General features: G+C 51.9%; 8 protein-coding genes across 8 annotated transcripts; 2 read left to right on the top strand and 6 right to left on the bottom strand.

Moving 5' to 3' along the window:
- Positions 1-362: 362 nt before the first annotated feature.
- On the top strand, positions 363-982 carry KRP23_14021 (uncharacterized protein; the record flags this gene model as incomplete). The annotated part of the gene is made up of 3 exons (XM_067884803.1): positions 363-524; positions 587-796; positions 872-982. The coding sequence occupies 3 exons, from the start codon at positions 363-365 to the stop codon at positions 980-982; spliced, it is 483 nt and encodes a 160-aa protein (XP_067738180.1).
- A 6,140-nt stretch (positions 983-7,122) lies between these two features.
- On the bottom strand, positions 7,123-7,452 carry KRP23_14020 (uncharacterized protein; the record flags this gene model as incomplete). Its single annotated transcript, XM_067884802.1, has 1 exon — positions 7,123-7,452. The coding sequence occupies one exon, from the start codon at positions 7,450-7,452 to the stop codon at positions 7,123-7,125; it is 330 nt and encodes a 109-aa protein (XP_067738179.1).
- Positions 7,453-7,670: 218 nt separating this feature from the next.
- KRP23_14019 (uncharacterized protein) lies at positions 7,671-8,009 on the bottom strand (the record flags this gene model as incomplete). The annotated part of the gene is made up of 1 exon (XM_067884800.1): positions 7,671-8,009. The coding sequence occupies one exon, from the start codon at positions 8,007-8,009 to the stop codon at positions 7,671-7,673; it is 339 nt and encodes a 112-aa protein (XP_067738178.1).
- Positions 8,010-16,371: 8,362 nt separating this feature from the next.
- Positions 16,372-17,576, bottom strand: KRP23_14018 (uncharacterized protein; the record flags this gene model as incomplete). Its single annotated transcript, XM_067884799.1, has 2 exons — positions 16,372-17,232; positions 17,331-17,576. The coding sequence occupies 2 exons, from the start codon at positions 17,574-17,576 to the stop codon at positions 16,372-16,374; spliced, it is 1,107 nt and encodes a 368-aa protein (XP_067738177.1).
- A 2,755-nt stretch (positions 17,577-20,331) lies between these two features.
- On the top strand, positions 20,332-21,379 carry KRP23_14017 (uncharacterized protein; the record flags this gene model as incomplete). The annotated part of the gene is made up of 2 exons (XM_067884798.1): positions 20,332-20,457; positions 20,543-21,379. The coding sequence occupies 2 exons, from the start codon at positions 20,332-20,334 to the stop codon at positions 21,377-21,379; spliced, it is 963 nt and encodes a 320-aa protein (XP_067738176.1).
- A 444-nt stretch (positions 21,380-21,823) lies between these two features.
- Positions 21,824-22,939, bottom strand: KRP23_14016 (uncharacterized protein; the record flags this gene model as incomplete). Its single annotated transcript, XM_067884797.1, has 1 exon — positions 21,824-22,939. One exon carries the CDS (start codon positions 22,937-22,939, stop codon positions 21,824-21,826), a length of 1,116 nt encoding a protein of 371 aa, XP_067738175.1.
- Positions 22,940-23,265: 326 nt separating this feature from the next.
- KRP23_14015 (uncharacterized protein) lies at positions 23,266-24,683 on the bottom strand (the record flags this gene model as incomplete). The annotated part of the gene is made up of 2 exons (XM_067884796.1): positions 23,266-24,060; positions 24,135-24,683. The coding sequence occupies 2 exons, from the start codon at positions 24,681-24,683 to the stop codon at positions 23,266-23,268; spliced, it is 1,344 nt and encodes a 447-aa protein (XP_067738174.1).
- Positions 24,684-24,825: 142 nt separating this feature from the next.
- Positions 24,826-26,202, bottom strand: KRP23_14014 (uncharacterized protein; the record flags this gene model as incomplete). Its single annotated transcript, XM_067884795.1, has 3 exons — positions 24,826-25,650; positions 25,721-25,924; positions 26,026-26,202. The coding sequence occupies 3 exons, from the start codon at positions 26,200-26,202 to the stop codon at positions 24,826-24,828; spliced, it is 1,206 nt and encodes a 401-aa protein (XP_067738173.1).
- Positions 26,203-26,733: the final 531 nt, after the last annotated feature.

Below are 26,733 nucleotides of genomic sequence, written 5' to 3'. Positions count from 1 at the left end.
CTCTTAATTAGGCAGTCATCGAGCGCACCACGATTGGAACCACCCCACGACAACGAAAACAATGAGGTCCTTCGTCAATCAAGTAGGCGTAGACGACCTTCACTGCGCGCACGGGAGTCGTACGCACTTACAAAACGCCGGCGACCATGAGCGTGTCAACATATTTACCGAACCTATACATTCCCATACGATGCTACATAAAAAAAAAATTCATGCACGTGAAAATGCTCCTCATTGATCATTCCGGAATTCGCCAAGCGGGGCAGAAGCCGAGGTGTTCTGCTCCTTCCATCTCAACGAGATGATGCACTTATACATCAAGCACAAGAGATCGTGCACTGTGCTGATATAACGGGCGACTCATGGCGCTGGCGCTCGCGGCCTCGACGCTCGATTTCCACCCGAAACTGCGGCTAGCAGCGCCCACCGCCGTGTCCAACGACTCTGAGCACTCGCAGCAATTGCTGCAGCACCGGGCGCTGCCCACCGTCACCTCTAGTGGCCGCAAGGGGCAGCAGGCCGAGGTGTCACGCTGGACAAGCTGCTGCAGCTCCGGAACTCCACCAGCGTCAATACCAGTGAGCAGGTGACGCCCGACGACTTGTTCCACTTGAGTTTTCTGCACGGCGCGTGCATTGCGCACAAGAACGCAATCGTCCCGTGGCAGTTTGAAGCGCTAGGGCCCAATCAGGACGACGAGGAGCACAACCTGGCCACACTGATCCACGAGAACGACCCGGACCTGCTGCTGAAGCTGCGCAAGTGTCCCGATGTGGACTTGTTCCTGTCATCGGGCGTGCGGAACAACGGCTACTGTGAGGTCACGATGGCATACACAAAGTACCTGAACTCGAGGTTGCTACTGCTGTAGGCGCTGACCAAGGAGATGTACGACGGACTCAAGAACGTGCCTGGTATGGTAGCCTACTTCAGCTCCAAGGACACAGTGGATCACCTACCCAACGACATTGACATTGATTAGCGAAAATCCATGGGCGAAAGCGCTCGGCGGCAGTACCACAAAGACACCAAGAAATGACAATCGTGACTCCAGCAATGACAAACAAGTTTTAGCGGAGCTCGAATAGTATAGTTGATCGTCGGGTAGAAAGCAGTGTACAATTACAAACTACTACTAGAGTATGTAGTAATAGACATTGAACTTCATCTCGTCCCTGTTGACACTTTTGGTCAACCTTGAGCATGTCTACAAGGCGAAATGGTGCGCCTACATGCGTCCCTCGTAGTCATGCGCACCAGCACGAGGTTGTTGTACGTGTTGATGACGGTCTGCAGTCTATCGATGATCAGCATGACCCCGCCGAATGCAAGCGGCGTTGACGACAGGTCTTCCTTGTTATAGAAACCCTGCCACACTGTGAGAAAGAACACAATGTACGATTGTGGTCACGTGATGTCCCCGAGATTCGCGGCCACCGAGTAGCCAAAGAGCAACACACTGTTGCTAAAATTGGGTGGAAGCCCGCAATCTGCGTAGCTAACTACCCAGAGTCCGACCGCCTGAGCGAGCAAGCCCGTTTGCTGAATTTCGACCAATCCGCGAACTTTAACATCAGCTTCGACATTTGCGATGGCTGACGATACTATGGAGCACCAGGCTGGTGTCGTCCAACCAAATCAGTTCATGCAAGCAATTGAACACATCGCAACGAGTCTGAGCCAGCAGAATGCTCAGATATACCAAGATTTTCAGTCTTACCTTCTAGGGTATCAGCAGCAAGTCCAGCAACAGATGCAGGCGCACCAGGTGCTATGTGAGCACAAGATTGAGGGCGTGAGCATGCCGACGTACAATGACCGCCCGAATGAGTCTGTTGACGAGTTTATCTTTCGAGCCAAGCTCTTCATGTAAAGGAAGTGTCTTGACTTCACGAGCACCCAGAACGGTACATGTGTCGTGGCTATGCTCGCGACCAACTTCCGTGACGGCACCGCGTCATGGTATCACGCGAATGTGATGGTAGAGTATGTGGCCTACCACAATATCGATGAGTTACAGGCAGCCTTGACGGCACAGTTCATGCCGCCTGATCAGCAATTTCGCCTACGTGCAGGACTCCGTCGATACAAGCAGTCTAGCTCCGTGGACGACTACGTGACAGATTTCCGCCGTCTTATTGCTCAAATCCACGGCATGCATCCTCTTGACCAGGTGAACCATTTTTGTGAGGGCCTGAAATCTGAGACCATGAAAGAAGTCATGTATCTACGCTGTGTTACGCTGGCCGATGTCATTGCTGGTGCGCAGGCCAACGAGCGCACGCACTCCTCGGGCAACCGTGGTCGCAACACGAGTTCGCCTCCTATGAATCGTGACTCTCTGTAGGCGCGGGTGCCAGATGGACCGACGTCGATGGACGTGTCAGTAGTTGACAGCCGTCAGATCGGCAAGAACGCTTGTCACGAACGTAATCTCTGTTTCTATTGCAAAGAGAGCGGATATCGCATTGCCAACTTCCCGCGTAGAACGGGCAGCACCGAAGACAAGGACAGGGAAATGGGTTGGCTCGGCGGACGTAAGTGGAGTGTCTGTCGAGCCTGCTAATCAAGAATCTCCTATAACCACCGAGAGATCGTCGATTGAGAACATGGAACTTTCGACGGTTTCGGTTGGTCCCAGCGCCCCTTTCACCATGACGGTCATATTGCTGACAAATGTTAGTTGACTCGGGAGCCTCGCATTGTATTCTCAAGGATGGTGTTCTTAACACATCTCAAATGTCGGTCATCCATGTGTCCGCTCATGGATTTGATGGCGGCACTTAACAGCGACTTGTACCGACGTGTGAGCTGCTGGTGGATTGTGATTCGGTGATATCACGAGTGCCCTTCATATTTTGTTTTGGCTAATCACGTACAAGTATGACGGAGGGGACGGTGCAAGCTACGGAGGCGAGGTGGAAGCCAGAGACAGTACGCGCTATCTAGGACATGTAGCAAGGGTCGGTGACACAACAGAGGAGGCGTGGATGAAAGCGTTCACCCCCCCCCCCCCTCTCTCTCTCTCTTACGGTTGCACTCACGCTCCGTGAGTGCGAGCAAAAGACAACTGAAAGAAAAGAAAACTGGGAAACGGCGGGAACGCGACGCCAACGGGATGATCTCAACGGAGACGAGCAGCAGCCCTTGCGAACTGCAGGAGCGCAATCAGAATTGCGCTATCGGAGACATGATGGAGCAGCAGATAGACACGAGCGCGGGGACTACTGTGGATGGCACACGCGCGAGTAATTCAGCAGCGGAGACGGCGCGAACAAAACCAGCGGCGACGAACAGGATACACCACTCGGGATCACCCAGCAAGTATGCGTGATGGACCAGGAGCTCAAGCCTTGGTAGTTGTAAGACTTGTCCGGAGCGGAGTCTCCAAGATCCCTGGAGGGGATACCGGGCTACTTTCATCGATTCCGCGCTACGAGGGAAGTCGCTGACGAATGTTTCGTACGATGTGCTACAACAGTCATGGTGTGCATGACCATCAGGAGGGAGTAACTTCGTCGACTGGCTCGCCAGTCGCGAGGAGTATGTCGGCGAGCACTCCCTCAGAGAACGTTGAACACAAGTGAGCAATAACGCCTGGGAATCCGACCATGATTATTACGTCCACGTGCCCGAAAGCTGCACTTCGTTCGAGAGTTCCTAGTGTTTATCCGAGGAAGAATGGCTCCGTCAGGTCGCTGAGCACACGCTCTCTGAGGTGGTCCAGTCTACTAATCGCGGCGTCGTACACCACAGGAATACTCTGCGGAGTCCTCCGCCACCCCGGACACGTGTACGTCAGCGCTCGCATTCTCATTCACCGCAGGACCGGCTGCGGCGTCGTTCACGATGGCGTTCTCGTATTCGCGGACAACATCCGGGACATCCCGGAGGAGTGCGGCGCGAGGTTCCCACGTATCTTCGTTCAGAGGAAATCCGAGCCAGCGGACTCGATAACGTCACGCGCCCGGAACCGCGTATTTGGAGCGCGTACTAGTACGGGTATGGGCATACGTACGAGATGGATCCTCGTGCTCCACGATATGGTCCACAATCCAGCAGATATCACCAGCTGAGTCAAAAATCGGCGGGGGAACTTCGCGGCGATAGACCTCACGCCCTGGTCGCCCAGGATGAAGTGGACGAGGGCGTGAATTGGGCGCGGGACACTCAGCTTGATGCTGAGGCAGCTGGGGAGCGGGATCGTCGGGGGCAGCCGCGGCTGCTCGTCAAACGAGTGTGGGACTGCTGCAGCGGACGCGAGAGCTAGAGAGGCGCGTGTTCGAGGCATCGTAGACGTCAGCACGCCCGTGTGAGCGGGCGGATGGCTCGATGGTGAGGTGCGCTCGTCGGAAGGGACGTCCTGTTCATGCTGCGCCGGCGGGTGCTCCGAGGCCGACGGGATTGTAACTGGGTGGTACTGCTTCAGTCACCCGACGTAGAACGTCGGGTATAACCGTAGCGATGATGGTATGTCCAATGTGTAGGCATCACTGATTACTTTCACAGCCAATAAAGCGCAGTGCGAGTTTGTTCGCACCAAGATTCGTTGCAGCCCAAGAGCGAATGCCGTCTGTCGACAGGAGCACGCGATCTCCTGTATACATGTAGCCACGTTCTTGCGCCCACACTTGTCGTTCTCCTTCTGCTTGTCCACTGCTTCTTGCAGTGCATCTCATACAAGTAGGGCGACCGATTCTCGCTGCAGCACGAGCTCAGAGATGGCTGCATCGTCGACTGGACGCGCCGGAGTCTTCGGCGTGTAGTTAGCTACGACAGGATTGGTAGCGTGACCAGGGTTGATCAACGTGCGCGCAGCCCAATCTGCGAGCGGAGATGCCGCACTGTTCGACGTCGCAAGGATCTGTTTCGAGCGGGTGATCACATTCAGCTTCACGGACTTGTGAGCTGCATCCGACGAGTGAGCTGGTGGGGTGTGCCATCCGTGCTCACCACTGGTAATACCGGTATCGGTATCGGAACCGGTGTGCCTATGATCGTACTACCAGCAAAGTCATTTCCTTCCCCACCCAGAGTGGAGCCACGAGGCGTCGTGGGGTGGCCCACGCGAGGAGGGCGGGAACGCGCGGGTGCCGCGCGATATTCACGAAAAAGGGGTCAGCCCCGGCGACGCGTGTTCCGTGTTGTTCAGCGCAAACTCGGCAGGTGGCAAGAAGGAGCTCCAACTCGTGAACGAGGTCGCGTAGCTTCGAAGGACATCTTCGAAGACTCGGTTGACCCGCTCCGTCTGTCCATCCTTCTCCAGATGCGTCGCCGTTGACATGAGCAGCTTCGTTTCCAGAAGCTGGAAGAGGCTCGACCAGACCGCCGATGTGAACTGAGGATTGCGGTCAGAGGTGATCGATTCGGATAAGCCGTGGTGTCGAAAGGCCGCATTAACGAAATGCACCACGGACTCAGCCGCGATGATCATGTCGGACACCGGAATGAGTTGCACCATCTTGCTGAACCTACAATACACCAATTCGACCATTCACATTAGGCGGAAGCCCGAAGATGAAGTCTATCAACACTGAGCGTCACGCCTCAGTTGCAATCGGTAGGGCTCGCAGGGAAACCTGCGACGACTTCGACGGCTTCACGCGCTGGCAAAACTCGCAAATACGGGCCCACTTACGCACCCACTTGTACATGTGGGGCCAACAGAAGTCGAGGGACACTGCTGCGAAAGATTTTCCGCGGCCCAAGTGACCACCGATAGGGCTGTCTTGGAACTCGTGGATGATCCGAGCGCACAGGGCATCGTTGTTCGGGATGACGATGCGGGGAGCATCGAGCCGATCGGTGTTGAACGTCAGCGGATTGCCGTCGAGTTGATATCAGTTGACTTGAATGTACGTGTTGTTCGATAGCACGCCAAGTGTTTTATCACTGGGGGGGGGGGGATGCGCGAGGATGGCGGCATATACCGCGTCGTTGTTGTTCGCAGCGACGATCTGTTCGCGTAACGGCATTTCTGGAGTCACGTTTATCAGGTTGACACCTGATGCAAAGCACATTGCGCAGTGATCTTAGTCATCCTCGACGTCGTCAATCACTTGACGACCGAGCAACGCACGTGGATCATAGTCTGGACGCCGAGGCAGAGCGTCGGCGAGGAAGTTGTTCTTGCCGGGCTTCTAGTGCACGACGATGTTGTAATCAGCGAATAACGACAACCATCGTGGCATGCGTTGGGACAGATGTGGGGACTTTATCGCTGCCCACAGTGATACGATGCGTGATTTGTGTACACCACGAACCTATGTTCTCCGAGCAGGTACACTCTGAATTTGATCAGAGCGTAACGCATGGTAAGGAGTTTTTTATTTGGAATAGTTGCGTTCGGCCGGCTTCATCTGTCGCGATTGATAGCTCACGACCTGCATTGTCAAACTGCATGAGCGCACACCCGATAGCGAAGACGCTAGTGTCGTAGACGACGTGGAACGGCTTTCTTGGACGGTCAACAAAGACCAACAACGTAGCGGAATTTGAGGGACTGTACATATTGCTGGCTTACGCAGTGAGGAAGAATTGGGGTGGAATTCACATTGTCGGTAACAGGACGCTAATAATGAACATGATGGCGCAACGACGTCACCCTAGGCCAAGAAACGGTACAGGCTGGTGTTGCGATTAACATATAGTTGTCGAGTACAAAGTTGGAGTCACCATTACCGTCAATTTAACAAAATGGTGAATTGACTGGCTAACACGGCGATGAATGCAAGAACGAGTTCGATGCAGGCAACAGTGGAAGGCGGGGATGAGTAAGGGCTGTTACGAGGAGTGATATCACTCATGGAAGTGGATATAAGGGGGTGGGAGGAGAGTGGATAAGAGAGAACGAGTGAGTCCAGTGATAGGGACGACAGCTGGTAGGACCTGGTAGGATGTACACGACTACCAGGAATGGTTATTAGAGTTCGAGCTCGGCAGAGCTCAGTAACCTAATACAGCACACCCTATTATTATTATTAGATCCAGTGGAACAACTCGGCCCTCTATTGTTCCAGAGGAAAATATATAATTTTGGATCATTTCGTATGCTGTTCCAAAATGGCGAACTAATCCAGAAACAAACGTTTTCTGATGGTAAGCTTAACTATGGCGACAGCTCTACCATTGACACGTACAGTAGCTGGTTGGCACTGTGCTTGAGATGTTATCCACCGTTTCCACTCGTGACACAAGCGTTGGTGGTGCACCTGATAGTCTATGAGCGCCGGCCAGGACCAGTTTTTGGTCGTGAATTAACTCTTGCAGTGCATTCTTGGTGCGCAGCGAGCGCCACAGCAGCTGCAAATGGTCACTCGGAGTCATTGCCGCCGCCTCCGCCCGAGCGTTGAGCTCTTGCACCTGGTCCTGCAGCGCCCGAATCTGCTCCCTAAGCGCCTCTGCCTCCTCCCTCCGCACTTGGTTCGTCGACTTGCGCTTCTTCGCTGGCATTTCGGACAGCCTTGAGCTTCTGGCACAACGTTTCGGATTGTCGCTGTTTCGTAGCCGACATCTACTTGTTTGTATGGGATCGTAGGAAAATGCGCCACTGTTTTTACTATCACTTGCAATGAGACCAGGTCGATAATCTTCACGTTTGTATAGCAGCATGTGTTGTGGAAAATGAGCCCGGTTTCGTAGCCTCCAAATCCGACGTTTATAATGCATTCCTATTCGCCAAAAATCCACTTGCCAAGTCTCCCCTCCAGACTCGCACATTGCTCAACGATGCCCACAGCGCCGCTCAAGAGCAAGATCATTGCAGCGCCAAGCAGCAGCGGCGAGTCGGTGGCCAGCAGCACCAGCGACTCACCCTCGACCCAGAACAGCGCCACTTCCGTGATCAAGAGCGGCGGGTCAGTGGCCAGCAGCACCAGCGACTTGCTTACGACTATGATTAGCGATATGGCCGTGGTCATTACTAGCGGCACGGTGGTGCCCCGTCGTGCTGGTGCGACAACGGCGGAAGCATTAGAGGTCACTGCAAAGGACGTTCGAGATGCCTGCATATCAAAGCGAACGCAGCAGGCTTACGCTGGCAGCCTTCGTGCGATATCTCGGTGGATTGTGGAGACCAAAAAGAATGAATCGCACAAATATTTCGAGAAGGGTGGTCAAATAGATCTCCAGCAGTTCACGACATATGACTTCGAGGAATTCTTGCTTGAAAAGCGCAAGACAGTTGGTGTCAGCACGTTGAATGGTTTCCGCAGTGCCATCAAGGATCTCTATCGCCGTCAAGAACTATCACTCCCTTCCTCGTACGAAAAGAGCATGTCGACTTTCTTCTCAGGATTGAAGCGGCTGCAGGCCTCTAAATATCAGTCTGGAGTGCCGACCGAGTCTGGCAAGGATCCTCTGCCGTACTCGCTGTACCAAGAGCTTTGTAAGTCAACATTGGTCCGTCAAGACGCTGGGTTTGCTCACTTTTTTCTTACTACTCAGTGGAACTTGATGTGCCGATCGGAATCTGTCCAGACCATTTGTACCGAGCACCTGAGCGCGCATGATGATAGCGTCGGGTGCGTTTTGCACAAGTCCAAGACGAACCAGGAGGGGAACGGGCCGAAAGATCCACGGCACATCTACGCGAACCCGTTAAGCCCCTTAACGTGCTGGGTCACTGCACTGGCAATTTACTTGGCTAGCCGACCAACACAGCAACCTGGGCCTATGTTTACTGGATCACAACAAAAGTCTCGATTTGGTACAGCGTTAAGACAACTTATTGGCGAGAAGACTGGTCTCAACCATTACGGTACTCACTCCATTCGCAAGGGTGTCGCTACGTTTTCCTGTAGTGGCACAACTGGTGGACCCTCAATTGCTAGCGTATGTTTGAGGGTGGGCTGGTCTTTAGGTGGTGTACAAGACCGCTATATTCGCTACGAATCTGCGGGAGACCAATACCTGGGACGCGTTGTGGCCGGCTTACCATTAAATCGTGCGGAGTTTGCCATTCTTCCACCCCATTTTGCCAATAATGACGATGCCAGTGTGAGTGCCTGTATCAAGGAGATGTTCCCTGCGCTAACAAACGCAAGCACGCTTCAAGGCATCCTTAGGCTTTGCATCGCATCTCTCGTCTATCATGCTGATTATCTTCGGGAGACGCTTCCAGCATCACACCCGCTGCTGTCTACGTACCTGTTCAGAGACAACCAAATACTAGACGAGCTGCGCTCTACTTTAGTGACCGCAAGTGATTCGTCACCGTGGATGAAGCCGACAGGCATACCCCCTCATGTTGAGCTCTACAAGCAGCTTCTGGCGATGCAAAATTCTATCGACAATTTACCGCCGGTGTTGCTAGCGGGCTTTAGCAACCTAATCGAAGAAAAAGGAGTGACGGCAGGAAACATTATGAAGGAGCAACTGGAGTCAACTATTGAAAAACTGCTGGAACGTGCTGGACTATCACAGGCGCAAGAACGTACGCCACAACATCCTGACAGCCGGCTAGATGGCCAAATGGCTCACTACTACGATGGAAAATTCCATCTTCTCCCGAAATCGTTTGTGTTCCCAAGAGTGGGTCCGTTTGGGGCGTGGCAACTTTGGTGGTTTGGCGACAAACAAAAAGGCCACCCGCCGCTGAAAAGGGTGCACAGTCATGACTTACCCAGCCGGGCCATGAACAAAACCTTTTCTGACTGGGCTGTGATGATACGGCACATATCCAGAGGGGTTGCATTGGCAGGGTCGACGATACCAACCAACATGAATGGACAACAGTCAGCTGAGCTATTTCGTACTGGGATGGAACATCTCACGCTATCACCGTCAACGCGGAAGAGGAGGTTAGACGAGCTCTCTGTCACTACTGTGTTGCGCCTTATCCGAGAAGCACAACCTAGCAGCCTTGAACCTGCTGACAAACGGCGTCGGATTGCATAATTTTAGCCAATAGCAATCTGCAACACGAATTTCCTACGTTTTTGTCAGATAAGTGAATGATGGCGATTCTCTTTAGCCGGTATTATACGTGTTACTGTACTGGTTAACAGACTGGCTTCTGTTGCAGTATTTAAGACTTGCCTACTGAGCAAGCTTGCATTCTGGAGTGACAAGTGCGTTGTCGAACACGCGAGAGACGGTCTCCAAGTCGCCCAGTAAGTGCAGCATCGGAGTCAAAAGGTCCGCTTTTGACTGCACAAGCTTCACGCGGCTTGTTATGCTGTCCCACTTGAAATGGATCGAGCCTCGCAGCACAAACCGCTGGTCGAGCAACTTGGCAGCAAGCGGTGACCACTGATCTCGGTCTCCATTGTGGACGAGATGAGGGAACGCGAAGTGCAGCGTGTTGGCCGTGATGGTGATTCCAACTGTAGTGGTGGCGGTGAGCGAGTCTTCGGGGCCGGTATCGAGTCGCACGAGTTGGGTATCCGAGTCTGGCAGGTAGAGAGCGAGGCGTCGGTAGTCCTCGATGAGGCTCTCAACGCCAAACCCCGTCTCGCCAATCACATCCGGCGATGTCGCTGCATGCAGGAAGTCGCGTTGTACGGTAGAAACATTGGTGTTCGGGGCCACTTTCGTGCTGTTGTCGGGGTCGTTCATTAGGGCGGATCCTTTCAAGCCGTAGCGGAACAGGCGAAAGTATTCTGCCACCACCGACAAGGCAGTCGTTCCTGTGGGGACACCGGAAGAGAGCGTCTGGCACTGGAGCTGAAGCGTTTGGGTTTCTCCTCGTAGCTTTCTGACGTCACGCTCTAAAGCGATCGCATGGTCCTCGATCTTTTTCCTGTATCGCTGCATGCCTGTCCGACTACGCTGTCGGCGCAGCTCTGTATCACCTTTTCCCTCTGCGATCAGTAGTTTTGCAGCATACTGGCCAGGGACCTCCATGTTGACAGCGAGCTCTGACGGAGACTTGTTGGGAACTGGGTTTAACATACCCTTGTGCTTGGAAGGAGCCGCAGCCCGCGTGGACTGTGTCTGCGGTGCTGTCTGGAGGACGTCGTGTGCAACCACCACCACGCTACCATGTCGATGTTGGGGAAAGTGTGGTCTTGAACTTGTGTATCTTGTCGTCGTTGAACTCCTCACTTTTCCGATCACACCGTCGCTCAGCATGTGCACGTTCGGCGGTTGGAGGTAGCTGCTGTGCATGTTGTTCTACAAGCTTTCGTGGCCAGTTTCAAAGTGATTCAAGAAATGCCTAGATGCCCGTGACAATTTTGTAATCGATGATGACGAAGGCGACTGTCTCTGTCAGTGCATAACGGTGGTATTCATAGCAGAAAAGGGTACAGCACAATGCGTGACACACGGTATTTGCCACATACTTAATACAGATGACGTGATGTGTGTACTAGTATCCTATATCCTGAATTGTGTGTTATTGTACATGTACAGTAATGTGCGTGAGTAGTGAACACCTAATATATTCACTGTGTAAGGACTCCGAGCGTATAAAGAGAAATTGATTTGGACGCAGACGTGTCTGTATTGATTTAAATTAACTGAGCATACGCTTGCTTTGTTAATTATCCGGGAGTGGTGCCAGCAATGCTGTATGGTCGAAGCGCTGACCTTTGACCATGCATCCTCGCACCACATTAGTGCGGTAAGAAGGTCTACTTTGTAGGGATGATGTTCTCCTTCTCCTAGTCTATCTAAAGCAAACATCATTTTTTCAGATTGTATATACCGTTTGATGCAATGAATAATAACTTGTTTGGATCCTCGCAGTGTTCGGTGGCAACGTTTTGAGTCACTCGAGCGTGATTGGTCAAACGCATCTTGCTGGATTTTTAGCTCAGTACTAGTACCTTTGTTCATCTCCAGATTGTGACGTTGTACCTCCTGATCCTAGGAGGTTATTAGCTGTAGACCCGTTCACTACTGTACTCACGCACATTACTGTACCGGCCGGTCACCACAATCTTGGAAAATTGGCCAATAGCGCATAAGAGAACTCATAACTCGCGTATCGAAGACGTATGGCTGTAGCTGCAAGAGAAAAACATGCAAAATTTTGGGTGGCATATGGTAACGAATAGAGGGCTAGGATAAAGTGAATGGCCTCTCCGCGGGCTGCGCTCGCAGCATACCTGTGACGACTTGTCTCCCTACTCAGTGTTGGATTGACTGCGAAGCGAATTGAGGAGGGACTGGGTGACCCTTGAAGCCCTTCGCATGTAGCATAGGCGTGTTTTGGAGCGCACTTGGGCGGGAAGTAGATTGGGATAGAAGTGTTTGATAGTTTCCTCCACAGAATGACCTTTCACCGCAAAACTCTCAACTCGAACCGGTTGGACACCGCCACACGTATATACACCTTCGGTGTGGATCCATTACAGGTTGTTCGCTTTCTGCCTGATCCTGACAGAGGGCTTGTCGGAGGACTTGTGGTTGCTTGGTGTGCCAAACGAGGTGATGGCTAGGCGAAAAAATCAAAGATGAAGCGGCAGCGGCACCGGCGTTTGCGAACGACTGGTTTTGCGGCGCTATGATATATAGTGTTGAGTTAAAAGTTAAAAAGCATTGTTTTATGTATACTGCCGATCGACGATAGTGTCCTGGTATTGGCGAATCCAAAGTGTGAACTATGAGATATCTGCGAGCTATGAGTTCTCTTATGCGGTACATGTACCCCAGAATGGATACACTCGCCACTGCTTTGGTTTGATCTGAGCAGCACAGACAGCATTAGCTCCTGGAAGGACACGGTGCGCTCTCCCGTATCGACGTGTAGTGGCGCGACGCGAGCACTGAAAGCCTTCGTAACCTCAATACTAGTATAGAGTAACGATGTTTACACTTCCTCCGCGTGTGGATGATTGCTTCGATGGGTTTTCCACAGGCTTCAGCACTGCTGGCAAGGCGGTCTCGGGCTGCAAATCGAGGCAGATCAAGTATATGAAACTTTCAGCAGGGTCGTCGGCGGCGGCGGTGGCACGTGTGTCGTCCACTTATTAATAAGGGTAAGTGCGAGAATCAATTAGCTCGGATGGATGGTGCACGAATGTTCACCGCATGTCATCGAGTCATGTGACTAAACATGTGACTAAACACTGGGATGCCAATTAGGGGTGGCAACATTTCATTTTAACGTTAAATAACGTTATATTTTTTACAGGTAAAATGTGTCCGAGTTAGATGTTTAGCTCAGAATAACACAATTCGCAGGCTTCCTGATTGGTCAAGATAAAGTCAATCACCGAACCAGGATTCTTAAAAATGGGAAAGACCACATATTAGCTGTATGGTATTGCCATAAACAACGCTGATTCAGCGGACGGAACTTCCAAGCTAGCCGGAGGGAAGCATTCACGCTGATCGGACTTCGACCGACGGAGGGAGGCGTTCAAGCCGGCCACCAGAGAGTCATATATGGAAGGCGATTGACATCACGCAGAATTGCTTCTGACGTTAGGTCGCTCGGCAAGAAGTGCGACTGGGAGCTCTAGAACTACTTGCGGACGTCATCAGCAGAACGAGTGAACGAACAGGAGCAACCGCCGTCACTCAACTGGTGGTGTGGCAATGCCAAGGCATTTCCGCTTATCGCTTCATTAGCTCGGAAGTGGCTTGGGTGCATCGCGACATTGCATTCATGGCGGAGAATCAACCTTCTTGAGCTCGACTTCCGCGATGGCAAGCCTTCTTGAACATCATCAGGCTACGTTTCGGCATAATTCTGCATTTTACATTGAGCCCAGTTCACATGTTTCGTTTTTCTGTGAGGTACAGTGATGTCACTTAGTGGTGCTAACGACTTCCTATGTCCGTTCTAACCATCGCCCCTATGTCGGTAGTTAGCCTTCTCCAGGTCCAAGCTTACGCTTCCCCGTTACGTGCCGGTGTCCTTAGTGACTGTCAGCCACGACGTCCGCTTGCGCCGCGTTGTCCTCGTGTGTTTTCCATTGTATCATGTCTCCATCTAGGTGGCGGAGTACTTTCCTCCATTTCCCTGAATCGGTGCCCGTGTCAGCCGTGTACTGTTGTACGCTCGTTCTGCTTTCGAGCGCTGTGTTTGTCAGCTCCATCGCCATACGGTTGGCCTCTTTGGCGTGGTGTAGCCATTCTACTTCCCGGAGCCGATCCACGATGCGCCGACTCCTCTAGTAGATTTGTGTTAAATGCCGTGCCTTTGGGGTCTTGCGTTGCCGATGCTGTGCAATCAGCATCTTGTTCGTGCTCACCACCCATAGCGGCGAGTACCGCTTCTTCTCGCACGCCTTGAGTGCCCTAGGTGTTCCGCTTCCGTGGTCGTCAGTGAAGAGCTGGCGTATGACATGTGCCCGCTCCAGCTGGCCCCGCTCGATATGTCATTACAGCTGACAATGATCGCCCCGCAAGCTCCTGATCGTTTTGTTCCTGCCACCCGTCCGGCCTCGTACAGTATGTACCTAGTTCCTCCCTCGGCGTGATCCACTGCTGGCAGTGTGTCCCCTCCCGAGTGAAGGGCTCTACCGACGATCTTCGCCGCCGTCGCTCCAACTACTAGTGATGGCGCTGCCCGTAGGTGTGCCTGGACAGTATTGTAACCCTCTCGCAGTCGCTTGTTAAGGAGTGCCACGTGGTGCCCTTCCGTGATGTTGTTCGACTCGTCAAAGTGGTTGACCCGCCACCGAGCCCAGTTCACATGCATGCATAGTTTTCATCGGTTTTCATTCGGCAGTTTACTCACTTCCTCACTTCCTAATAAACTTGATAGTTTTTCACACTCTTGGATGTATCCTTTGCTCAGCTTGGATCACATTAATATAACAGTAAAGGAAACCCGAAAGCACCCTGTCAAAGATCAGAATTTGTAGTGTTGATTGAAAATGTACTGTAGTAGGACGCGTAGAAGAGATATACTCGTTGTATCCAGTTCCGCCGTAAAACCACTTTATGATGATATGGAATGGTTCACGAGAACAACGATCTGAAGTAGAGGACGAGCCGACAGCCTCCTAGCCCGACGACGAACCCGAGCAGGCCAGCATGGACGCGTCAGTGTAGCTCGACCGATGTTGGTCGCCGTATCGGCGGCAAGCTTGGACTTTGGGAAGCACCGGAAGTCCAAGTGGTCGTCGTCCGAGTCGTACACCCACTCATCATCAACGATGGCTCCAGCATCGTCCATCTCAAGCAGGTAGTAGTAATAAGCACCCGCCGTGTACGAGCCCGAAGACATCAGAGGACCATCGTCTCGAAAATCCACGAGAGACGACGAGTCTTGGCGTACACGGTGCTCTTAGCAGCCGAGCTCCACGGTTACTCCTCCAGGCCGTCTGGGCATCCTCTTCCAGGAACATGGCACACTTTAAAACCTCCGAACCGGCCGTGACATCAACGATGACGATCGAATTCAGGCTGCCCAGTAGGTTCACAGCGGCGATGTGGAAGTAAGCAGGGTTCAGGTCACGATACGAGTCACTCGAGTGACGGCCGTACGAGTTGGTCGAGACGGTGGCGCCGACAGCAGAGCCTTGACGTCCATGGGCTGGAATGTCACGCCGTTGTGCGTCACGGCGCACTGGGGATCGCCTTCTGCGTAGCGGTAGGCGTCCCGGCGTGGCAGATGCTGTACCAGGTCAATCGTCTCGTTGTCCACAATGACTAGTCTTCAGCTGTGGAACCAGTGATCACCTCCGGCTCGGGCACCGGACGCAGATCAACCGCCAGACAGAGGCGACAGCGTACCGTCAGAAAGAAACTCAGAGCAGTCGTAGAGTGTGCCAAGAATGACTTTAGCGGGCTTTGCAAAATTATTGCAGTCAACAATGCCAAAAGCACAAAATAGCCATAACATGTTTATGATATTGCAAATATCATACAGTATTAAAGTAACGCTAAAAAAAATAACTTTTTAACCCCAATAACGTTATTTTCCGTGCTAGAGAGATAACGGTAACGTTGCCACCACTAATGTCAACGGGCTGACGTATCAGAAGAACCTTATGCACTCAGATTATTTTTTCGGATGGTGATAATCGCACTTACAGACTAACATACGTAAGTGAGTACTTATTTTCCTTCTGTTTAACGACATCAGAAGTATAGCATTATTTAATGGATTTACTTTTTTCTTTATCATGGTACTGGATGTCCTTCATCGAAGGGTTTATTTCTGAGAAGAGTGTGTCATCTCTGTTTGGTGCTGTCACATTTATTATTCTTAAAAGAGCACGTATTTACCATGGTATGGTTGCATTCGCAAGCGCGTCGCGGTCGAGTCATGGAAGTTCGCCACCTCCGATATCTCCTCGATAGCGAATTCAGATAAAAATTTGGAAGTCGGCCCTGTCACTTAAAGCTTCTTATTCTACTTTCAAGGCGCACGCGAGCTCCAAGGGCTTCTCTTAGTACATATCCACTGTTATACATGTCATTACACCGTCGGCTCCTAAAATATTTCCAGAATGGTGCACAAACGGATCATGCGTTGACAGCACCTCTGATTGACTGCACCTCAACCTCTCCCCAGCTCGCGATACCTTCCTTTAACGACCTCATCGCACTTCTCGAGATCTCGAATTCAGGTTTGTGCATTTTCATGAACGCGGCACGCTGCATCACAACCACAAGTTCCTCTCCTTCCTCTTCGCCGGTGTGGACGCCATCACCCTGACTGGTGTTTCCTCCTTCGCTTCCAGACACGTGGCTGACTCGCTGTTCGCTCTCGGTGGACGTTGACCGCTCGTTCTTCTTGCGTTTCATTTCTGTCAGCACAGTCGTGGCACTGATATCTCGTCGCACTCGTTCTCGGGGGTTGTAAGGATAGAGGTCGTCAACATCAACGCTGTCCGTGACCACCACGGCACACGGCCGACCTCCCATCGTCACCGACTCGTCAAAATATTCCGTCAACACCACTTTGTTCACCTCCGACGTGATTCCGTTGCTATCTGTCGAAAGCAGTCGGTAATTCCAGATCGACGTCCCATCATCCACCGTGTCGTAGTCCTCACGAACTGTTGTATGTCCCAAGGCTTCGGAGATCGTGATCTCCATGTTCAGCATGAAGTATTTGATGGCTTCGAACACCTGCTTGATCGATTGGACTCCAGTAAAATGGAAAAACTCGAATCTCTCGCAACAAAAGTTGCCCTGAGCGTCTTCATATCGATGGTCCATCAGCTGCGGTTTCATCAGATCCAGATGCTGACTGCGAGCCACCACATACTGGAAGCCTCTAGTGATCATACCAGTCTTCGCATTTAGCAGCAGTTGGCGCCGCCCCCACCACTCTTTAGGCAAGTGAATATGTCTGCACAACGGACTTCCAGTCTGCCTCTCCTACTCAGACACCACCAGCATATAAAAACACATCACTGTGAGTAAACCCATTTCTTTAACGTTAAAAATGCATGAGAAGTGTGAATTCTTATTCTTACCTCCATCCCAGCCAACATGGACCGAGCGCCAGCCACCGCCAATTGCTGGCCATGTATAATATCTCGGAGGGAGTTATTCGCCCCCACGACGTCCAGAAGTTGGGCTCGCGCGCTGCGGGGACGAGCCTGGAGACGCGCCAGCTTGTTCTGAAGAACCTGCAGCTGCGCCTTGACCTTCTTCACCTCCTCCTGCCGCACCAAGTACGAAGGTTTGCGTCGCTTAGCTCCGCCGCGTCGCCCCGTCATTTATTATATGGAAATTTGAAAATGGCTTAATCACCCAAGTGAAAAGTTGGGTTATTTACAGTGACAATGCGCATTTTGACGTTAGGTCGTTAGGGTTCCGCGCAACGTGAAATTCTCGTAGATTTAAAGATATTGTAAATCGAGGATGCCAGTATGTCACTGCACGAAGCCGACTCAAGCCACACTTGTCGGACCATCGCTACGAAGATGAGAACGGGTATGGTTTCTGCGAACGGTTCGAGCTCTTCCACTTCAAAGGAGTAAAGTCTCTAAAACAAGTATTTGGAACTGTTTAGTTCTTCGTGAATGGGTAACATGGAAAACAGCATACCGGTATCCGAAAGATTGGGGCCCACGAGGATTACGACACCGAGGACGGAGCGTCAACTAACGAAGCTAAGCTGACAATCCCCGTTTGTTGTCGGGAATCGGCGATGGAGCAACAACCGGGATGAAATACCGGTAACATCACGCTCGTGGAGTATTTCGATCAACGCAACGAGTTTGAAGGTCGGCCCTGTGCTGCCATGATCACTGAGCAGCTAGTCGTGTCGATGCGGCGTGCAACATTTTTAAAAATCCACTACCCAAGTTTGAGGTGCCGGCCTCCACAGTTGACTCACTTCACGAGGAAGCTTCGAATTGGGGCGATGCCATGGTGCAAACAATTCGAGGATTTATCTAGGTGAGACTGCACATTAGAGAACTTTGTCCGTCATAACTGACAAGATACCGTGATGCCTCTCCTTGTCGCTTGATCTCGATGGGGTGGTTAAGCAGCAGAAGAAGTCTCCGAACCCAGTCTGGAGGCAAAGAAGTGCAAACGGTCGAGTTCGAGTCAACGTCGGCAGACTGGAGTATGCTTTACCCTCGGACCTGGCAGGGCCTCGACTATCAAGCCGATGTGTACAACGCCACCGAGGCATTGACGATCACGCTGTCACTTTTTTCAGTGGTGGGTGGGTAGAGAGCGCTGTTGTTCATTGATGCCAATGATGTCGTTCAGAGTATGATTTTGCCAATAAGTTTGGAAGTGCTTGGTTGCATTATACGATACCGCATGTTTCCAATGTACGGACACCCCGTGAGAGAACAAGACACACCATCATAATCAATCAATCACCCAACCGATGTTGTGGGCTATTGTCGAGACCGGGAGGACGCTCTCGTTGTTCTGGTGGGCACGGGGTCTGTGCCGAGAAAGCTCCCTGAGCGAGCATGGGCCTGGCTCGGTATTCTGGCTCGGTATTCTGGCTCTGAAACGATGGTGGCTGGTTTAGTGTTTCGGACAAGCGAACGAGCAAGACACACCCACTCACACGATTACGCGGCAAGCCCAGCATCAAAGCATTCCTGCGCCACTTTGAAACTAGGCAATTAGAACAGCATACACAGCAGGTCCCTCCATCTACTGAGTGTCCACAGGCTCAGTAACGGTGTGATCGAAAAAAATGATGCGATCGTCCCGTTGGCCAACAATTGAGGCCAATTTCGCCAGAGACGACAACACCAGGAGTTCAACGACGACAAGATACACAAGTTCAAGACCACAGTATTTCCAACATCCGCATGACGACGTCGCGGTGGATACACATGGCCCCCTCCAGGCACCACTGCCAGTGCGGGCTGCGGCTCCTTCCAAGCACAAGGGTATGTTGAATCCAGTTCCCAACAAGTCTCCGTCAGAGCTCGCTGTCAACATGGATGTCCCTGACCAGTATGCTGCACAATTACTGATCGCAGAGGGAAAAGGTGATACAGAGCTGCGCCGACAGCGTAGTCGGACAGGCATACAGCGATACAGGAAAAAGATCGAGGACCATGCGATCGCTTTAGAGCGTGACGTCAGAAAGCTACGAGGAGAAACCCAAACGCTTCAGCTCCAGTGCCAGACGCTCTCTACCGGTGTCCCCACAGGAACGACTGCCTTGTCGGTGGTGGCAGAATACTTTCGCCTGTTCCGCTACGGCTTGAAAGGATCCGCCCTAATGAACGACCCCGACAACAGCACGAAAGTGGCCCCGAACACCAATGTTTCTACCGTACAACGCGACTTCCTGCATGCAGCGACATCGCCGGATGTGATTGGCGAGACGGGGTTTGGCGTTGAGAGCCTCATTGAGGACTACCGACGCCTCGCTCTCTACCTGCCAGACTCGGATACCCAACTCGTGCGACTCGATACCGGCCCCGAAGACTCGCTCACCGCCACCACTACAGTTGGAATCACCATCACGGCCAACACGCTGCACTTCGCGTTCCCTCATCTCGTCCACAATGGAGACCGAGATCAGTGGTCACCGCTTGCTGCCAAGTTGCTCGACCAGCGGTTTGTGCTGCGAGGCTTGATCCATTTCAAGTGGGACAGCATAACAAGCCGCGTGAAGCTTGTGCAGTCAAAAGCGGACCTTTTGACTCCGATGCTGCACTTACTGGGCGACTTGGAGACCGTCTCTCGCGTGTTCGACAACGCACTTGTCACTCCAGAATGCAAGCTTGCTCAGTAGGCAAGTCTTAAATACTGCAACAGAAGTCAGTCTGTTAACCAGTACAGTAACATGTATAATACCGGCTAAAGAGAATCGCCATCATTCCGAAACGTTGTGCCAGAAGCTCAAGGCTGTCCGAAATGCCAGCGAAGAAGCGCAAGTCGACGAACCAAGTGCGGAGGGAGGAGGCAGAGGCGCTTAGGGAGCAGATTCGGGCGCTGTAGGACCAGGTGCAAGAGCTCAACGCTCGGGCGGAGGCGGCGGCAATGACTCCGAGTGACCATTTGCAGCTGCTGTGGCGCTCGCTGCGCACCAAGAATGCACTGCAAGAGTTAATTCACGACCAAAAACTGGTCCTGGCCGGCGCTCAGTCCGAGCTCATAGACTATCAGGTGCACCACCAACGCTTGGCAGCCTTATACTATACTCTTAAGCTGATCCGACATGGTATCCGTTATTTCCTTGTTGGTTATCCAGGTGGGACAGGTTATGAATCCTCTGTACTCGTACGTTCACCTGCCAAAGTGCTGGGTGACACGCAGGCAGCTGCTGGTGGATATGAAAGACGACAAGCTCAATTCGGCGCTCCCATACGTCCTCGCGCGCTCGCAGCACCTCAATCTACTAACCAAACACAGCTCGGAAAATCGCTACGAAGATGCTGCGGGTGCCTTTTGCTGCGAACGATTCGAAGTGAACCACTTGGTGGGAGTCAAGTCTCTGAGGGAAGTGTACAATGCAGCCAAGTTCTTCTTGACGAATGTGGAGATTAGCACGACGGAGGCGCTGGGCCAAATCACTGTGCGGGAAGACTATGACACGATCGGAGAGGACGAGTCGATCGGCAGCTTTCGTCTGATTTCCGCTCGTCCGACTGGAATTGTGACAGAGTCGAACAAGGTGCTGTACGACAAATTTTACGAACACCATGAGCTGATTGGAGGACGGCCATGCGCTGTCATGGTCACCGACAGCGTCGACGAGGACGAGTTGCATCCGTACAATCCCAAGACACGAGTTCGGCTGGACGTGAGCGCCACACTCGTCATGACGGAAGTGAGGAGGAACAGACCGGGGTGCACAAAACGCCACGAGCAGCAACCCGTTGAAGGAAGTGGGGCCGAAGTTGACCAGGCCCTCAAAACGGACGTTGACGAGGAGTCGATGATCTTGATCTGGTGCGCATCTTTCATGAAAGTCCGTCGGCCAGAATTCGACGTGCCCACTGAGACACTGAGCGCTGTTGGTGATGGCTCAGCGGGCTGGGTCAAGGTGATGCTGCAGACGATTCGCGAGTTTGTCTGTGCGTTGTAATAAACCACTTCATACGAAAGACTCACGCTCGTGGCTCGTGGAAACCTGTGTAGGTTTACTGACATGTATTGGAGATTCACGGAGAGGAAAACAAAGTAACAGTCTGTGAACAAACGAGTTGGCAAGTGTGCATGCATTTAAGAACAACACAACGATTTAGTGTCGATCATCCCACCATTACGTATGGCCACCGGGAAAATCGTTCACACATATCGACCATCGCGGTTTTCGGCACTTCAAAGTGTAATGTGTTTCTCGTACTGAATAGCTCATGCGCAAAGTCAAAAGCCGCACATTTGTAGTGGATGATTTGACACGAAGAAGAAGCATCACATTGTAGGCTCTGTTGTGTACATACACTACGTGTAGAAGTGCGCAAATACATTTTCAGTGGAGAATTTGCTCATTGTTTGCTCGCATGATAATGCCAGGCTTATAGCGAGTTTACAACGCACGGGCATGAATAATCGCGCGAATACTTTGCAGCATGAGGTCAGGCCATTTTGCGATATAGTCATACAGCTCAAGTAGCTCACTGTCCGCCATTTCCGACTCTGCGGGGCGCACCTTAAGAAAAGTAGCGCGACGCATCACCACCACTAATTCTTCGTCATCCTCGCTGCTGTCTTGACGTGCAGCGCTACACTGTGTGAGCTCTGGTGCCGGCCTAGTCTTCCCGGATTTCTTGTCGCGCCAAACTGGTGCCAGTGCTACAGCAGCAGTGATGTCTCGCCGAACACAGTTGGCTGAATCGTACGGATACAAATCATCTTCATCCACACTGTCCATAACAGCCAACGCGCACGGCGAGCTCGTAAACGCGTTGTGATCTTCAAAAAGCTGCGCGAATGAGACGGTAATAGCCTCAGTAGTCACGCCACTATCGCAGTTCGAGATCAATCGGTGATTTGAAATGTGGGCGCCGTCATTCAGGCTATCGTAGTCTTCTCGAACCGTAATATCGCCCAGTGCCTCGGAAACACTGATCTCCATATTGAACATGAAGACCGTAAGAGCGTCATAGACTTGCTTGAGCGACTGGACACCGCAAAAGTGGACTACGTCGAAGCGATGGCACGTGAAGTTTCCGTGTGCATCCTCGAATCGATCTTCAGAGAAGTAATTCTTTGTCATGTCTAAGCTGCCGGATCGCTCCGTTAAGTAGCTGTAACACTGCATAAACTTCGCGTTCTTCATGCCAGTGAGTACCTCGCGTCGTTCACTGCACTTCTTGGGCAAAACCACGCGCGTATACATCGGGTTTTCGTGCTGGTCTCGGAGGTGGTTGGAGAGCACAGATTGGGTGCATGCCACTGTGAGCTGCTGTGTCCTCACTGCACTTTTGAGCACTTGATTCTTCGTGGTTGCCTGCCGGAGCTTGAAATTATAGCTGCCAGTCGCTTCTTGGAGGGCCTCCAGTTCTTTGCGTAAAGCTTGCACCTTCTCCTGCAGAACACGAGCTTCTTCCTTACGAACCACGTACGTGAACTCTCTCTTCTTGGCATGAGATTTGTGCGCCTTCTTGGGTTTTGGACTAGAAATATCGTGACGGGCAACCATCACTGAAGTTTCAGCCTGAGGTCCTCACTATTCGCTTTGCTGTAATACGTTGTCTCCCCCAGGACCTTGATCCAGCTATCCACGAGTCTACTGAATGAAGACTGTGGCTGGATCATCTCTACAGTTTTGTCGAATGTTGGGAGTAATCATCATCAACGCAGCATAGTTTACTCCTTTGTGGCTCGCTTAACGCGGTTTGGATTTGATTTCGTGACAAACAAGGGTCGTATTGCTTGCCAACTGCAGGAGATCTTTTGCATTAAGCCGTTGTTTGCAGCTGCTATAAGCATCAGGCGGGAAAGAGCTGTCTTTCAGATATCTCATCTTCAGCCGATGGGGGTTAGACTCTCGACCATGGTGCGGTGCATCGTTTCGCCCCACCGATCCATGTTATCCCGCATCTCCTCCCAATTGTCAGTTGACACGTGGAAGGAGGGCCGGTGCAGTTGTGAAAACACCCACCGAGTAAGTACAACAACACTTTCTTCTTCTGCCACTTGCTGTCCCCGCAAGGTACCCCCAATAGCCGCCACCTTGCGTGTGTATGAAGTTAGCTCTAGAATAGCGTTAATATCGCGTCTGACACGCACGTTCGGCCGGTAGGGATGCCTTTCGTCCTCATCCACGAAATCTGCAACAATAAGCCCTCGCCCCCTTTCGTGGCCTGGTTCTTCGTCTCGCTCAAAAAACTGCGAGAAGAGCACTGTATTCGACTCCATGAGCAAGCCGTTAATCGTCGTTGAAACCAACCGGTTTTGGGTTACGCCTTTGTCGCCGCTGTCGTCATCCTCGCGGATCGTAATGTGGCCCAGTTTTTCAGAAATGCTGATCTCGATGTTGCAAAAGTATTGAACCAGCATGTCGAATACCTGCTTCACGCTCCCCACGCCATGAAACTGGATTCTCGTGAATCTCGTCGAACAAAAGTCGCCATTTGACAGCTCATATCGGTGATCTTCGCACATTGGCTTGCACGGGTCCACATTAGGTCGCCGTTGACGCAAAAAGTGGCCCGCATCGTCCAACTTCATCGGTTTCAACGCCAGCAACGCATCCCGTCTCGAATCTCCATCTCGACCCAAATGGATAAATCTTTGCAATGGGCTCCCCGCTTGAATTGTCTTCACAACATCACAATGTCACCGCAAAATTATCAGCAAATCTACAACAACAAAACCGGAAAATAAAAACTTACACATAGTGCGTACTCCGACATAATCCCTTGGATGTTGGCGAACTCGAGTTGTTGACTCTGTACTGCATCACGTAGCACTTTGCTTGCAATGACTCGGTCCTTGTCGTTCTGTCCTGGCCTGCCAAAAGACGCCAGTGCCTGTTTCTGAAGCTCCTCCATCCTGGCATGAAGAACATTCAGTTCCGTCTGCAGCCTCTCCTTCTCTTCTTTACGAATGCTGTGCGTGGATTTGCGGTATTTGCGCTTGGTAGTGCGTTTCTCCTTTTGTGGCTCGGATTCTGCAGTGCCGCTGTCATTTTCAGACTCAAAATCGGGGTTTTCTCGTTTGCGTGCTCTAATGATAGCACCATGATGGGCGATAGAGGATTCCTCGACTGGGTTTTTCATGGACCTTTTCAGGGATAAAAGCGTGTGCGCAGACCCATCGTCCACGCTCGCTGTGGCGCTGGTACGGGGTGAATTGGACGTCGGAGACACGCGAGGACCAAGCAACAGCGATGTGTAGTACCGATCGTCCCGGATCTCCTCGCGAGACGTGTTGAACGCCATGTGAGTAGCACCGCTTGACCACCAAGAAACGAATTGCGAAATGAGACAGGTAAAGAACCCAGTTGACAATGGAGGGTTAAATTTGTGGCTTTAAACAATAAAGCCCAATGAAATTGCAAGTGGATGAAGCGGTAACGAAAACTCAATGACTCGCCGAACTAAAGTGTCCATCACCGTGCCACGTAGCCGAATAGTGGGGGGACGGGTCCAGGCTCTCCACAATGGTATTGTGCATGTTTTGGCTCCAGCGGTCCATGGTCTCCCGCAACTCGTACCATCCGTCTTTCTGGACAGGGAAGTTTGGGTGTCGAAGTCGAGAATGCGACCATCGTGTGAGCACCACCACCTTTTCTTCCTGCGCGATGCCGAATCTGTTCTTGTGAAGGCGCCGAGTGTACGACCGTACTTCCATCACAGTGTTTACGTCTTTTCGAATTCGTTCGGCTGATCGATAAGGATGTCGCTCGTCTTCATCTACGAACTCGGCAACGATCAGGCCGTAGCCATCTTGGTCGTTGGGTCTTGCTGCAGTGTACTCGGAGAATACGACGGTGTTGGATTCCATGTGAAGACCCTTGCCAGTTAAGGATACTAAGCGATTTTGAGTGATGCCTTCTTCGCCGTTGTCGTCATCTTCGCGAACTGTGAGATGGCCCATTTTTTCCGACACACTGATTTCGATGTTGCACAGGTAATATACCACCAGGTCAAAAATCTGTTTGACACTTCGAGCAGGCTCGAATTGGGATGTTGCGAAGCGAACAGCCCAGTAGTCTCCTTCGTCGTTTTCAAACCGGTAGTCTTCTGACATGGATTTCAGCGGGTTTAAGTGTGAGAGTCGTCGACGAAAGAATGCATGAGCATCCTGCAGCTTCATTGCCTTCATTGATTGCAGCGTTTCTCTCCTGGAAAGTTCATCTTTGCCTAAGACAATCCTCCTCTGTATAGGACTTCCAGCTTGAATATTCTGTGCACCGTGTCAGAACATAATATAGATCAGCGTTTGTCTGCATGCACCCCAGTCACGGCACACGTACACATGCTGCATAGCCCGTCATGGCCGACTGAATCTCCACAAATGCCTCCTGGTGTTTCTTCACAGCATTGTGCAATACGTTCGAGTACAGCCGCCTCTCTTCTCCGTTCTTGTCGCCACGACTTGGTGCAAACGCTCGGCGCTGCAGCTCAGCCATTTGGGCCTGCAATTCAACCAGCTCCACACGAAGATGGTCGATCTCCTCCTGCAGTGGCAATGGACCCACAAAAAAGCATAAACATGAGAACCAAGATACACCTGAGTCGACCACCTCAACAAAACTGCAACTTGTTTCACCGTTCGTACCTTTCGGATCGTGTGTGTGGCCTTACGATATCCTCTCTTGTTCTTGCGTTTGACAACTGCTGCGACCTCCCCCTCTGCGGTGCGCTGCTCACTGCAGCTCCTCCCTCTCGTCACCTTCCGCTTGCTACGACGCAGGACCACGGCTTCGGGAGAGCTCCCGTATTGAGCATCTCTCATCGTCTTCGTCCGAGGCAGGTCTGGAACTGCCAGGGTGCTCCGCTTTCCTTGTGGATGGGCCAATGTCGCAGTAACTGGAGCAGTACCGGTACATGCATTGGCGGCGCGCAGCAGCGGCAGGAAACCTCTTGCGTACGCCGAGTGCCAATTGTCGGGCTTAGTGGGAGAGGTGCAGGCCGACGACTGGTCAGCGTCTGTGTGTGGTGAATGAGGCTCCATTGATGCGGCGTACTCCGACGTGGTCCCTGGTGTGAAGGAACGCCAAGCAGGGCAAGTTGACGACTGCGTAGGAATGACGCGTTTCGGCCGATTGCGCGGCGACTTTTGTCAAATGATGGTACTATGCCATTCGTCGAAATAGTACCATCATTTGGCAAATGCCCGTGAGACGGGCAAGTTAAACACTTTGTTGGGTAATCGGTACAATGTGAAGTACTTGTTGACTCGAGATTCATAGCATTGGAGCACGAAAAGGAAGCACGAACGCTGCCAGTATTCGAGCTAGCGACGCGTTTGATCGTAACTTGCTTG

The sequence above is a fragment of the Phytophthora ramorum genome, assembly GCF_020800215.1.
Source record: "Phytophthora ramorum isolate Pr-102 chromosome Unknown Phyram_PR-102_s0019, whole genome shotgun sequence".
NCBI classification, from domain to species: domain Eukaryota; phylum Oomycota; class Peronosporomycetes; order Peronosporales; family Peronosporaceae; genus Phytophthora; species Phytophthora ramorum.
Note: the sequence above shows the minus strand (reverse complement) of the source record. Positions and strands in the feature narration are given on the sequence as shown.